General features: G+C 25.2%; 2 protein-coding genes across 2 annotated transcripts; both read left to right on the top strand.

Moving 5' to 3' along the window:
• Window positions 1-224: 224 nt before the first annotated feature.
• LOC107997635 (general transcription factor 3C polypeptide 3) lies at window positions 225-4673 on the top strand. Its single transcript, XM_062074727.1, has 5 exons — window positions 225-330; window positions 1445-1862; window positions 1940-2143; window positions 2229-4072; window positions 4254-4673. Exons 2-5 carry the CDS (start codon window positions 1522-1524, stop codon window positions 4532-4534), a joined length of 2670 nt encoding a protein of 889 aa, XP_061930711.1. The 5' UTR covers window positions 225-330; window positions 1445-1521; the 3' UTR covers window positions 4535-4673.
• LOC107997249 (DNA ligase 4) lies at window positions 641-14680 on the top strand. The gene is made up of 12 exons (XM_062074726.1): window positions 641-780; window positions 4775-4946; window positions 5097-5254; window positions 5345-5634; window positions 5712-6026; window positions 6223-6529; window positions 6599-6728; window positions 6797-7054; window positions 7126-7314; window positions 7582-7908; window positions 8002-8256; window positions 8339-14680. The coding sequence occupies exons 1-12, from the start codon at window positions 764-766 to the stop codon at window positions 8690-8692; spliced, it is 2772 nt and encodes a 923-aa protein (XP_061930710.1). The 5' UTR covers window positions 641-763; the 3' UTR covers window positions 8693-14680.
• The last annotated feature ends 271 nt before the right edge of the window (window positions 14681-14951 follow it).

The raw sequence follows: 14951 nt of genomic DNA, 5'->3' as shown, positions 1-14951 counted from the left end.
AATAAGAAAATAAATATATATATTTTAAAATGATTTATTTGTAATAAACATTAAACATTTGTACTAAAATTAATATTATAAATAATATAATAAAGAAAATATTTTTTTTAATCTTAATAAAAAATTTACATTTTTATTTATATTTAAATATTATATTAAAGATTGAAATAATTTAAACTTTATTTATAAAAATAATTATAAAAATAATTATGATTATTGAAATTAATACAAATTATACTTTATAAAACTTACATGTAGTAGAAAGTCATAATTTATTAAATTATATTTTCTCTGATCATACTTCTTTTTAATATTTTAAACAATAATAAGGTAATGTAATAATTTCTTATTTAGTTAATATCTAAGAAAGAAATCTAAAAACGACATAAAGACGTTTCTTTATTGTTAAAACCTTGTTTTGATGTCATAACCTCAATGTTCTTAAAATAAAAATCCATTTCAAATGAAAGATCAAAGTGTTCACAACATGCATTTTCGTTTAATATTTTTATGTCCCTTACTTCTCTGAATTACAACTCATATACTTTATTGTATATAAATTGTACCAATGAACAATACACGGACAAACAAATCATAATGCAGTTTATCATACTGTTTACGGGACTCATATTACAGAGTGATGTCAATGTTAAAAGTATATAAATTATTATTTTATAAATAATATAAAAAAAATAATATATAATTGTGAGTTTATATTTATAAAATCATATTTATTCAAGAAATATAATGTTCTCTACTTTACATGAATTTTAATAAAAGGTAAACAGTTTATGTCATAACTTAACCTTTATTATAAATTTATTTTTTCTAAATATTTAATTTAAAATATAAATATATGAATATTAATATATAATTTTAATAATATATATATATATATATATATATATATATATATATATATATCATAAGTATTTTATATATATTAATATGTATTTTATTAATATGTACTTTAATAATATATTTAAATAATATAATATTAATATTTATAATAAACATATATATCATATTTATATCTCATGTGATAAATATATTTATAATATTTATATATTTAATATATACAATACTAATTTACATTATATAATATTAATATTTAATGTATTTAAAAAATAAATATTTTATAAATAACTGTAAATAAGAAAATTTTAAACATATTATTGAAATAAAATTTATATTTTTTTTATTATTTTTTAAAAAAACAAGAATTATAAAATAAATAACAATAATATCAATATATTAAATATTTATTTATATATATCATAATAATCTGTTAAGGAATGATATATTTCTTGTTATTCATATTTTCACATTATGTTATGTATATAAAAATACATTATTAATTTTATTTAGCAATTAATAATTTTATTTAATATATCTTCAGAAATAGAAAGATATATTATTTATTTTAGTATAATATTTATTTTAGTGTTAGATGGTGTTATTAAAAAATAATTAATAATAATAGTGTATATAATATTGATTAAGAAAGTCAAAGAAAAAAATATGGCATTTGATAAGAAAAGCACAATAGCTCCAGTAATTATCGAAGAATTAGATGAAAATACTTTAAATAACATGAATGTTGATATGACAGAATTTGTTGAAGCAAAAGCTCTAGAAATAAAAGATGTACCTCATAGTGTTATAACAGATGTTTATTCTAAACAAAGCACTTCTGGTATGGATATTACTACAGAAGTAGAAGACCAAGATATATTAATGACTGCAGATAAAGAAGATCAATTAACAAAACAATTTTTAAATGGAGAATTAACATTTTCTGAATATTCTTCTAAAATGGATCAACATATAGATTTAGAAACTGCAGAGTTTGAATTTTCTAGGTAGTAATCTAATATGGATTTTTATATCCTTATAAAAAATCTAAGTAAATAAATTTTCTTTCTCTTCTTATTTTTAGAAATGATTTTGAAAATGAAGAGATAGAAACAAATAAAACAGTTCATTGTAAAGTATCAAAATCACAAAGTACAGGACAAGTACGTTGTAAACGAAAAAAAAGAACACTTCCTCCAGTTTTACAAGGTCTTATGGGTGAAGCAAATTTAAGATATGCTAGAGGAGATACAGAATTAGCTGCTCAGATATGTATGGAAATAATTAGGCAGGTGTATTTTTTAAAATTAGAAATTATATTATTTTTAAATGACAACAAATGAAGATATATAACTTTTCCAAATTTTCTATAGACAAGTACCAAGTGCTCCAGAACCATTTCATACTTTAGCAATGATATATGAAACAGATCAACCAGAAAAATCATTACAGTTTGCTTTGATAGCAGCACATCTTAGCCCAAAAGATGCTGATCAATGGGTAAGGCTGGCTAATATGTCTCTAGAAAGTGGAGATATAAAACAAGCTATAACATGTTATAACAAAGCAATTCAGGCAAATCCAAAAGATATAAATTTATATGAAACACGAGCGCGACTTTTAGATCGTAATGGAGATAAAAGAGCTTATTTAAAAGGTTTTCTAAAATTAATTCATCAATTGGAACCTGAAGATGGAGAACACATAATTAAATATGCCAAAATGTTAGCTAAACAATATATGGAAGAAAATAATAATGAACAAGCATTAGAAGCAATGGAAAATATTTTTTCAAAATGTTCTAATTTCATTACTTTGGAAGAAGTTAATATTATGACTGAAATATTAATAGCATTAAAAAAATTTAAAAGATGTTTAAATATTTTAACAACATATACAAATATTTGGGTAAAATATAAGATTACTAATAATGAACAAAATACTGATATAGTAACAAAAAAATGTGGAAATGAAAAAAAAGAAGAATCAGAAGATGATAATATATTTGAAATAGAATCTTGTGGTGTGCCAGATGATGTTGTTGTCGATTTAAAAGCAAAATTTCTTATAACACTTATTGAATTAAATCAGATGAAATTAATTGAAAATCTTTTACCCAAATTTTATTTATATGAAAATCAAGAAATTTCTGGTGATCTTTTTTTAGACATAGCAGAAGCTTTAATGGGGAAAAAAGAGTTTGGACATGCTTTAATGTTATTGGAACCTTTAGTTAATAGTGAAAATTATAGTTTAGCTGCAGTATGGTTACGACATGCAGAATGTTGGGTTGGTTGTAAAGATATAAAAAAAGCAATAAAATCATATGAAGTTGTTAAAAAATTATCACCACAACATTTAGGTGCGAGAACAGCATTAGCTAAGCTATATCAATTAAAAGGTCAATATAATAAAGCAATAGAAGTTCTTAATCAAGACCCAGAATTAGATACTTTAGATCCACAAGTAATTTATCAAAGAGCATTGCTTCTTTTTAAAGTAAAAAGATATGATGAATATTTTCAATCTGGAATGTTACTTTTCTCTAGACATTGTGCAAATATACGAAACAAAGTTGAATTGAATGCATTAACTATTGTAACTGTAGTACGACAACGTCTAGAAACATTGCAACTTCATCGATTATCTCGTGGAGAAAAACTTGAAGAAGAAAATGCACCAGTGTTTCTGAATAATACAGAATTAAGTGAAAAAAAAGAATTTCTTTTACTTTTACAAATGTGTAAATTGGCTTGTACATTAAAAAAATATGGTTTGCTACAAAGAATTTGTTTTACTGCTTTAACATCAAAAAGATTTCGAAAAAGAAATTCTCATATTATGTTTTTATGTTTACTCTCGTGTATTTATAATAATGATTCCTATAATGGATATAATATTGTACGACATTTAATACGCGTTTATCAAAAACCAAATTCTTGGAATTTATTAAATATTATTGTGCAAAAAGCAGAAGATTCTAGACATAATAGATTTATAATGCGTCTTCTTGGAAGAGAAGATGTATTTTCTTATTTAAATATAATGCATGCTAACAATTGTCTTATTTCGGGAACATATAAATATGCTCTTAATGATTATATTTCTCTTTTTAAAGTGGCACCTAGTGCATTATTAGCATTATTAATCAGTGTAACTTTATTGCAAATGTCATGCCAAAAATGGTCTGCTAAAAAGAATCAACTTGTAATTCAAGGTAATTGTGATTTATAATATATATTTATTTATTAATTATATTTATATAGTTAATAATATTATAATTAATAATATTATTTATTTATTAAATAAATTGTAATTTATTTTTTCTTATATGCATTAATAAAAAACAAAAATTTTAATAAATATTATAATTTTATATTTATTTTATTTTGTTTTAGCTATTGCTTTTATAAAGAAGTATTCTCAACTACGTGGCATAGATGGTGAACAAGAAACATACTATAATATGGGTCGTGTATTTCATCATATTGGTTTATTACCAGCAGCTGTACATTTTTATAAATTAGTACTTAATAGGAATCCTGGAGATTTAGTTAAAAAAAATTCATATCTTTTAGATTTAAAAAAAGAAGCTGCCTTTAATCTACATCTTATTTATTTAGAATCTGAAAATTATTTATTAGCAAGAATGTATCTTGAAAACTACATTACAATTTAATTAAAAAAAATTAATTTGTATTTTATTATTTTTGTATTATTATAATTTATTTTGAATAAAATATGAAAGATTTTTGTAATATAAAGTATAATATTGTAAATAAATATTCTTAATAAATAATATCTTATATAAATTTCAATATTTTGATAAATTTTTATAAATTACCATTTCATTTAAAAATTTTTTATATAAATTATTTATATTTTAAATCTTTAATTATTTTTTATTCTTTTTATATAGAAATACAATGAATAGAACATTAGCTGGAAAAATTGAATTTAAAAAATTATGTGATGTATTGGAGAAAGTTTCTAAAGCATGTGATATTACCAAAAAAGCTAATATTTTAGAAGAGTTTATTGAAGAATGTCGTATTATGGGTCACAAATTAAAAACAGAATTTCCAGATATGGTATAAATTTGAATTTTTTAATTAAAATTTTTTATAATTATATATATTTATTATATAATTATATATATATTTATTGTATAATTATACATATTATATTATATTATATTAGATTATTATAAGTATTAATATTTTATTAAACTTTTTTTATAGGATATTTCATTCTTTCCTATATTAAAATTAATTTTACCGGACCTTGAACGAAGACAGGAGGCATATAATTTAAAACAAAAGTCTCTCGCTGATCTTTATATTCGTGTATTTTGTTTAGGAAAAAATAGTAAGGATGCAAAAAATCTTAAACAATACAAGTAAGATTATTAATTAATATTTATTCTTTTCTTAATGATAATATTGTGCTATTATTATAGATTTTAAATGAAAAACTAAATTTTTTTTAGAACTCCAATTGTAAAAAAAATCGCAGGACGCGAAAAAACTAAAAAAGATTTTGCGGAAAAAGCTTTTTATATTTTGCAAAATCGTTTACCACTCAAAAATTCTGACTTTACATTAGAACGAATTAATTTATTTTTAAATAATATATCGTTAAAAAATAAAGCTGATCGACCAAAGGATGAAATATTTAAATTTTTATTAGGAAAAACGAATGCATTAGAATTCAAATGGATAACACGAATTATCCTAAGAAATTTAAAACTTGGTATTACGTCGAAAAAAATATTGCAAGGTTTATTTTCTTGCATATTATTTAATACAAAAAGATCTTATAAAAAACAATATAATTTGACAATAACATTTTTTTAGTTTTTCATCCAAATGCAAATTCATTATTTGATGTATCATCTAATTTGCAATATGTTTGTGAAAAATTATATGATCCACAATTAAGATATCATTGTGACATTCAAGTTTTTTCTCATTTTAAACCTATGTTATTAGAACGATGTCAGATTGAGAATATAAAGAAACTTTTTAATGAAAAAGAACAATATTTTGTACAATGCAAATATGATGGTGAACGATCTCAAATGCATATGAAAGATAGAAAGTATAAATATTTTACACGACAAGGATATGATATTACGAATTATTCTGGTTTTGGGGAAACTAGTTCTTTAGGTATATATATAAAATGCAATTTGTTTTATGATTTTCTATTATATATTTAATATTATATAATTATAATATTATAAATTATATATTTTTCTTATTATAAATCATATATATTATAAATTATAATTTAAATAAAATTTATACTTTTATGAAAATAGCAGATTTTATATAATATTATAAAATAAAAAATTATATGTTTTAGGTTTTATGAGTAATGTATTTGATCGATTATTAAATCAAGAAGTAAAATCAGTAATTTTAGATGGTGAATTAATGGGTTGGCATAAAGAAAAGAAATTATTAGGTTCAAAAGGAATGAATTATGATGTTAAAAAATTATCAGAAAATAGTCATTATCAGCCATGTTTTGTTGCATTTGATATTATTATGTATAATGATATATTAGTTAATAATGAACCTTATGAAAAAAGACTTAAAATTTTAAAAGATATATTTAAAGAAGAAAAAGGTTCTCTTTTATTATGTAAATCTATTAAAGTTTCCAATAGGTGATAATTAATTTTTATTAATAATTTATGAAAAAAAGTATTTTATACATAAATTATTTTTATTTTAAGTGAGGAATTATGTAACATATTTAATGAAAGTGTTAAAAATAAAGAAGAAGGAATTGTAGTAAAAAAATGTGATAGCAAATATAAACCAAATATAAGAGATGGTTCTGGATGCTATAAAATAAAAGCTGAGGTAATGATTCATAAAATATTAACATTATTAAAAATTGTTTTCTTTTATCATAAACAATAATTTTTCAGTATTCTGAAGATTTGATACAAGATATAGATTTAATAATACTTGGTGGTTATTATGGTGATGGAAAATTTATAGATTCAATAAAAAGCTTTTTAATGGGAGTAGCTTCATCATCAAAAACTCCTGGTGAAAATCCTACAGAATTTTTATCTGTAGTATCAGTTAGCAATGGTTTATCTATGAATACATTGAAAGAACTCTGGAAAATATTTGAAAATAAGTGGCAAACTGAACGCCCTATGAATGTAATTCCTCCCAAGGTGAATAAATGTAAAAAAAATATTTATGTTATAAATATTTATGTATTAATATATTATTTTCAATTTTTTAGATCGATCCGCCAGAATTATGGATTCGTCCTGAAAATTCTATTATTTTAACTGTAAAAGCAACAGAAATGATACGAAGTTCTAATTATCCAATGGGATATAGTTTACGATTTCCTAGAGTTACAAATATTAGAATTGATAAACCATGGTATAATGTTTGTACAACTAATAATTTGAAATCATTAATTAAGGTATATAATTGAATGATATATATTTGTTATATATTTTTGCAACTAAATAATATATTTTGGTAATTATTTATAAAAGATTAAGAAATTTACTTTTCATAAAACGGCAGTCTTCTATTTCGTATAATCGAATATTATCGAACATAATTGAACAATTTTTTCCTACATGTTATTGCCATTTAATTTTAATTTTTGAGATTATTAAAATTGATAAGAAGTACTCTTTTATAAATAATTATTTATTCTTCTTTATTATTTAATAATATTTAGGATACGTGGCCAATTCAAAAATTGACAAAAAGAAAAGTAAATTATGAAGACATAGATGAAGATGAAGTATCTGAAACCAAAATATCTAAAACAAAAAAATATTATTCAAGAACAAAGAATGAACAAACATTGATAAAACCAAATATTTTTGTTGATCCACCGATTCAACTTACCCGACTTTTTGATGATAAAGAAATTTGTGTAATAAATGGCAATGATGAATTGCCTAAAGAACGGATTGAAGAAATTCTTTTGCAACATAGAGCAAAGGTTGTACAAAATCCTTTAAAAGAAAATTACTGTGTTATAATTGGTAATGTTAAAACGGTAAATATATAATTTGTTATTTATTTTAATCTAATAATTATTAAAAGATTATTAAAAGATCTTCGAATATTTTGTATATTGACACTTTTTTAGATAAAAGCAAATAATATTATACAAAATAATAATATATGTAAAAAATACGATATAGTAACATTAGATTGGTTCAAACGGGTTACCAAAGAAGAAAACTGGTCATCATTGCAAGATTTCTTACCATGGGATTTGATATGCAGCCGCGAATCAACAAGACAACGATTAGCACAATATTATGATGATTATTACGATCATTATACTATAGATGCTAATGAAGAGACTTTACTTCGTTCGTTTAAAAAATTAGAAGAAACGGTATCGCATTCAGCTATTTATTTTATTATAACATATTCTAATGAATAAAATAAATAATAGATAATTTTAATTTTAATATAAGATATTATTTCAGGAGCAAAATATTAAATTTGATTATACAAAAATGAATAAAATAGATCAAGAATTATTTGATAATAAAATATCTCCTTATTCTCTATTTCGTGGTATTATAGGATATTTCAATGATCCATCAGATTTATCAAAATTTCAATTTCGATTTATGGCTGGAACTATTAAAGAAACTATCGATGATTCTGTAACAAATATCTTTATTAACAATAATTATATCAATACTGAACTTCAAAATTTAATTGGTAATAAATTACAAATGTTAACAATTATTAAAAGTGAGTGGATTGAAGAATGTTTTAAACAAAATGCAATTATTCCTCACTCTAAGTATCTGATTCAATAAAAAATAATATATTATAAAATTTTTAAATATCTGTATTTTATATACCATATAAATAAAATATAAATAAAATTAATGAATTATATCATAATAAATTTAAAAATTATAATGTGATTCTATTTTTGATTAAAATTAAAGCGAACAAATAAGAATACAAAATATAATTTTAGAATTAAGTGTTCAATAAAGAAAATTTAACATATAAATGTTACGTGTATATTTGTAACATGAAAATATATAGATTCATTTTGGCTCATATTTTCGTTAAGTGCTAAAGAAACTGGGTACTAGATGGAGTGACAGTTAGACAGTTCGCTCATTTAACATCCCGTTTCGAAATATTTGTTCTTAGTTGAAGTCGGCACCCTTGTTGTTCTCGTTTTATTTCATCGGAATGCATGCAAAATACGAAGCGAAAGGGACGCAGCTGCGACGTTTCCTTTACAAAGCCTGCCATTCAGAGAGATTCTCGAGTAGATTAAGATGAGAGAACTTTGGAAAAAAGACTTTATAAGTACAGACATCGATACGATAACGAGAATCTTCATTCTGAGATTATTCTTGATTTAAATAATCATTTCTATTATTAATTCGTGTTACTAATCTGCAAACTTAGTGCACGATGTAAGATCATTAATTTTAATTCATAACTTATAAATTTAATACCAACAATAAAACAACAAGAGGAAGCTTTATTTAACTTCTACAAAATCAAAAAAAAGTAATAATAAAAAATAATACATTATATAATATTAAAAATATACAAACTTATCAAAGAAAAAACATGCATCATTTGTATCATCTAAGAATCTAAAAAAAAAATTCTTCATTCACAAGTTTATAATTGCGCATAAAAAGTCTTTTAATTTTTTTTTTGCACATCAACTAATTGTAAATCATAGTTGAGATTTTTGGCAAAGATGTATATCATGACATTGCATGATGTATGTATAATGTTAACTATTACCGATATCTCGTTAGCGTAAAGGAAGATTTCGTCTACCAGGTCAGAACATAATATATGAATATGACTGACATTTGTGTCCGTAGAAGATCTACTTATAGACTCTTCACCTACGGACACGACGCATATTAATCGAGTTTCAGATTTTCCAAACGTCTAACGGGACGCGTCACTCCTTTGCACCACATCCAATTTATTCACATCCAGTGCTAACTTAGTACCTGCCAATTACGTATACTCGTTACTGTTGTTGCTTACGTTTCATCGTCACACGATAAATTTATGGCTTAACTGCATCACGCTTGAATTCTGTATTTATCGATTGCAAGTTTAAATAATAGCAAATGATATTTTATAAATGATATCATTATTTGTCCATATGGACTTTTTTTTTTTAAATATGTATAATATCAAAGTACAGAATTTCTATTGTTTTTTTTTTCAAGTACTCTTATAATTAAAATATATTTCTTCAACAATCTCAATTTTATTTTTATATCATGCTTACTTACATTAGATATTTGTTTTCTTTTTTGTTAATTCTAATATGTATTTTTAATATTCCATCTAACATGACGTTTATCCATGTATATTATCTTCTTCTTTTGCGCACAAAATTTTGGTTTCTTCTTTTCTGATCTTTGAACTTGTTTTGTTTCTGTGTCTGTTTCTGTTAAACTATAATCATCTTTGAATGTTGATAATGATGATGTGGAGCATGAGCATGAGCTCGAGGAAAGATATGTGTTTTTTCTCTTCTCGTTTTCAGGAAATCTATTCCATAATTGAATATTCGTACAAGAAGAAGAAATTGGTTCTTGTCTATGACAAATAGAATTTTGTGATAATATAGACCAAGAGTGACATCGTTTCGACAATGATGACTTCGATGATGAAGATAATAGAAGAGGATCTATTTTTGTATTGTATTTATTATATCGATCATTTGGTATCATATAACGCGGAGACTTATAAATTGAACATGGACACGTATCTAAGCTGTCATGAACAGAACTCTCAATAGTTCCGATAGAAGTGGTCGGTGAATTATAACTCTTTAAATTCTTCGATCTATTAGGTGTTCTGTTTTTGAAGATAACTATAGTCGGTTTTTCTTTATATTTCATCGATGGTGGTTTATATTTAAACGAACGAGTTTCATGAGACAATATAAATTTAGGATCTATCATCGAATCATTTTTTTTTTTCATTTTTAGACATTCACACATGTTGTTATTTCTATGCAACTGTAAATTTGTAAATGGCATATTGTACTGTGATCGAATTGAAGAATTAGGATACGATAAAAATTGTTTTCTGCTACTCCATCGGGAACCATTATAATTATATGATCTGAAAAATTGAAAATATATTTTAGAGCAACAAACTTATTCTACAAATTATTGTAAAAAAAGGCTTAACTAACTTTGTGTTACAATTACAATTTTGACAAAAAAATTTTGACAGTTTTTTCTGTTTCATATTTTTATACCAAAGAGTAGGAAAGGTTTTTTGTTGAACCATGTTTGAACCAATTTTATTGCTGCGAGATGAGTATTTCTTCTGTAATCTTGAATTCGAGAATTGATGTTTATTTATGGAGTGTTTTAAATTGCATTTTTGCTTTTGTTTGAAGGGAAATACTTGTACATCGTTTAAAAAATTATTCATGATTTTACCAACGTCTAATTCTTGATGCGCGTTAATTTTTTCTGCGTCTTCCACTTCTGAAGACAAATTGAATTCAACAACTTTATCAATTTCCAAATAATCTTTTGACAATTTATTTTTGATAGGAGTATATTTTTTTCGTAAATCGTGATACAAAATTGAATTCATACAATTGTCTGTAATAATGGTTTTACTGAAATTTAGATCATTTGATAAAAATTTTTTATTTGAAGTTTTTCTCAAACATTCTCGCGGTGTATCGATTTTATTAGTTCTATGGGAACTATTTTTCTTTTCCAAAATATTTTCGTTAATGCACTTTAAAGGATATTTTATATCATTACGAATATCTTTTAAAATATTTGATTTTTCAAAATTTTTATTCTCCTCGCATCTAGTTTCAAAAATTCGAGGAGATAATCGAGGAATATTGCGATTAAATGTCGATTTTAATTCTATATTTTTTTTATCCTTTTCCAAAATATTTTTTTTACTTTCTTTTTCCTCGGTGCTACAAGAAATTTCGTTTGAAATTTCTCCTTTATGCATGTGTAACATGTTTATAATTTCTTCATTCGAAACACTATTTTCTTTCCCATCTTTAATATTATCTTTATTGTTATGCATTGATTTATCGTATATCCTCCAATGATCGGAAATAACATCATGAGAAAGGCGTAGATGAACACAATGCTGCCTGTTTTTTCTTCTTTTCATTAATTTATGAGCGCATACAAGTCCACTGCAATGGCGAAAAAGACATTGTCTACCCATTCGTTTTCTTCGTTCATTGATAGCCGATTCTAGGAGCTAAGTATTCGTGAAATAGAAATTTATTGTTAGCATGTAATATAATATATTACACGACACATTTTTCGTTTACCTTGGTTTTTCGATTGAGCATCGTTAGACAACACGTCCAATTTGATGATGATACGTCTGCAATCGAAGCAACCACGAGATCACTGAGCTGTTGTATCGTGAAAATCATTCACGATGGTAAGACTTACAGCGATTTGCTGGGGAAGTCGAAATTACCATTTTCATTTTTAGGAAGGCCTTTTCCTAATGCAAATGCAGTCTCCGATATCGGTTGGTCGTTCTCCAAAAACCATTCCCGGATCTTCGTATACCCTGAAAGCCGCACATAATTTTTTTTATTTTTTTATTTTTTTTCATAAGTATAAGAGAAAAAAAAATCAAATATCTTATATTATTGCTATAATAATACGTTCTTACATGTCCAAACGTTTCTTACAGCCACAAGCATAGACTTTGATCCGAGCCCTGCTGTTAAAGTACAATAAAATTTTAAATTTAAATTTAAATTAATATTTGTCATTTTTTAAAGAATATGGTTTCATGCTTACCCTTCTTTGCATTCGCATCTGCCTGGTCGTCTAAAGGACAAGAATTAGTACTAAGTATTAGAACTTATGATTATGCGATGCACATGATATCGCTGGTCATACGATGCGCGATATTCTTTAGGATCTTGCAACAATTCTATTATTTATTATATCGTATAAACAAAAAAGAAGAAAAAGAAATATAAAATAAAATTAAAAAAGATCACTGGAGAAATCTCGCACGTATGACCAACATGACTCACTTTTCTCCTTTACGACGTAAGAATTCTCGCATTCTCGCTCTACACAAGCAAGTATATTCCCTGTAATAAACATATTTTTATTGTGTTTATCCTCTTCGGTTTTCGAAAGATAAAATTTACCTCTCTTTCAGGAAAACCACATAGAAGAAAAGCATTCCTGTAAAACCTGCGATGAACTTTCCTAAATACCAAACGAAGTTGTTGGTACAGTGGGGCATCGCAATTGAGTTTGATCACTGGCTCACCAGCTTAGTTACGGCTAAATCAAAAAATGTATGTATGCAGTATAAAAGAATAAATTAAAAATATTCCATATTCCATAGAATTTTTAAATAATTATTTATATCTTTAGAATTATCCTCGATGAAAAATACATCTTCTTTCATATTTTATTTCGACAAAATGTCTCTCGAATGTGCATCGAATAACATTCGCACACATCTTACCTTAATTGAATGAAATGATATTTATAATCGAAGAGTAGTATAATTGTTTTGTGAACGATTGCATTACAAACTTTTGCGACGATACCGCTCAATTTTTTACCGTGTGCCTCGAATTTTTTTTTTTTTTTTTAAAAGGTTAGTTGCTCCTTTGTCGCAATGTTTTGTTCATTTAATTTATGGTTATTTGAATTTTGAATTACATAACATATTTACAACTTCGAGGCTCACACGTTTTGTTCCTCTTCTGAGCGCGCATTTAAGAGGCACGCGCAAGAATTTCAACCGTGGGGGTACTTTTGCAACTGTCAGATTGATGGATTTATTAATTTTCGTATATACCAGGATTTCGGATAACCGTGTTATGCATAGAACCCCGGGACCTGAACAAATGCAAAGTGCATCGATTTGCAAATGTCAAAATTATCAGAGAGGCAAGAACGTTGCCTACTCTTAACACTCTCATTTTAATTTTCTCAAATTTTTTAATTCTAATTTCATTTTCCACATTTTCCTCATTGTTACAATTTTAAGATAATATTTTTTAAATTTTAGAATTTTTAATATTTTTCTTTTTTTTTTTTTAATACAATCTTAGAATTATTTCCAGTTTTAAATTAAAAAAGGAATTAAATTAAGAAAATGTTCCTCTTTCTCTTTTCCTTTTCTCTTCTTGTTATTAATCTTGTTATTAATAATTTTCTTGTTAAAATTCTTAGTCCAGGACACAATGTTTTCGCATGAGTACAGAGAGAAAGGCCAATCTTAGCTATGGATATTCCGAGGTGCAACATCAGTTCGGTCACGCATCTTCAACGGGGGGATCTGCCAAATGGTGGAAAGATGTTGAATGACCTGTCAACATATTTGCCCCACTGACAACACCCTCGAGCAAAGCTGTCCATGCTTGATGGAGAAAAAGGGAGAAACGTCTAAAGTGACACCCCTTCGTTCCACGCTCATTAGGATAAATTCTTTGGTGCGTTTTATGCATTCCTACCAACGAGGATATAAATTTAAACTTGTCTGATTGTTTGGTTCCCTTCGTCGTCTTGTAAAAAAAAAAAAAAATGTTCTTTTACTCTTTTAGAAATCGTTCTTTTAAAAGAGAATAATCTATCGAAATTTGACGATTTATTTTACCCAAGATATTATTCGAATATAAATCTCTTAGACTTTCTTAGACTTATACGTAGAAGATAGCTACTAAAGTTGGTTTGTAGAAACGTCATTGTGTGTCCAAGAAAACGAGCTCATTTTCGGTTACAACTAAAAATATAATATCGTTTAAGTATCAGAAAGCGAAGGATAGTGCAATCTTCCTACCCCTTTTCGTCCTATTCCATACTGCAAAAATAGAAGAGAGAGAATCACGTTCGACTAACAACGGTATACACCGCCAGCTGCGGCCACATGGCATTCTTTCTGTGATCTTGCTTTAAGAGCTCGTTAATACGATCCTCTCGGATGTTGCCAACGCACAGTTAATATTAGTTTCGAGTATGTTTTCTTAACATATGAGTGTTCTTTCAACTAAGGCAATGCTTAAATGTTAAAGGAGAATCCCTGAAC

This window comes from Apis cerana, linkage group LG5, assembly GCF_029169275.1.
Source record: "Apis cerana isolate GH-2021 linkage group LG5, AcerK_1.0, whole genome shotgun sequence".
NCBI classification, from domain to species: domain Eukaryota; kingdom Metazoa; phylum Arthropoda; class Insecta; order Hymenoptera; family Apidae; genus Apis; species Apis cerana.
Note: the sequence above shows the minus strand (reverse complement) of the source record. Positions and strands in the feature narration are given on the sequence as shown.

Excerpts from the sequence above, each read along its gene's own strand:
- LOC107997249 (XM_062074726.1), top strand. Across the intron at positions 4,947-5,096 it reads AAACAGAATTTCCAGATATG|GATATTTCATTCTTTCCTAT; the intron begins GTATAAATTTGA and ends CTTTTTTTATAG. Across the intron at positions 6,027-6,222 it reads TGGGGAAACTAGTTCTTTAG|GTTTTATGAGTAATGTATTT; the intron begins GTATATATATAA and ends TATATGTTTTAG.
- LOC107997635 (XM_062074727.1), top strand. The coding sequence starts at position 1,522 with ATGGCATTTGATAAGAAAAGCACAATAGCTCCAGTAATTATCGAAGAA. Across the intron at positions 1,863-1,939 it reads GCAGAGTTTGAATTTTCTAG|AAATGATTTTGAAAATGAAG; the intron begins GTAGTAATCTAA and ends TCTTATTTTTAG. Across the intron at positions 4,073-4,253 it reads GAATCAACTTGTAATTCAAG|CTATTGCTTTTATAAAGAAG; the intron begins GTAATTGTGATT and ends ATTTTGTTTTAG.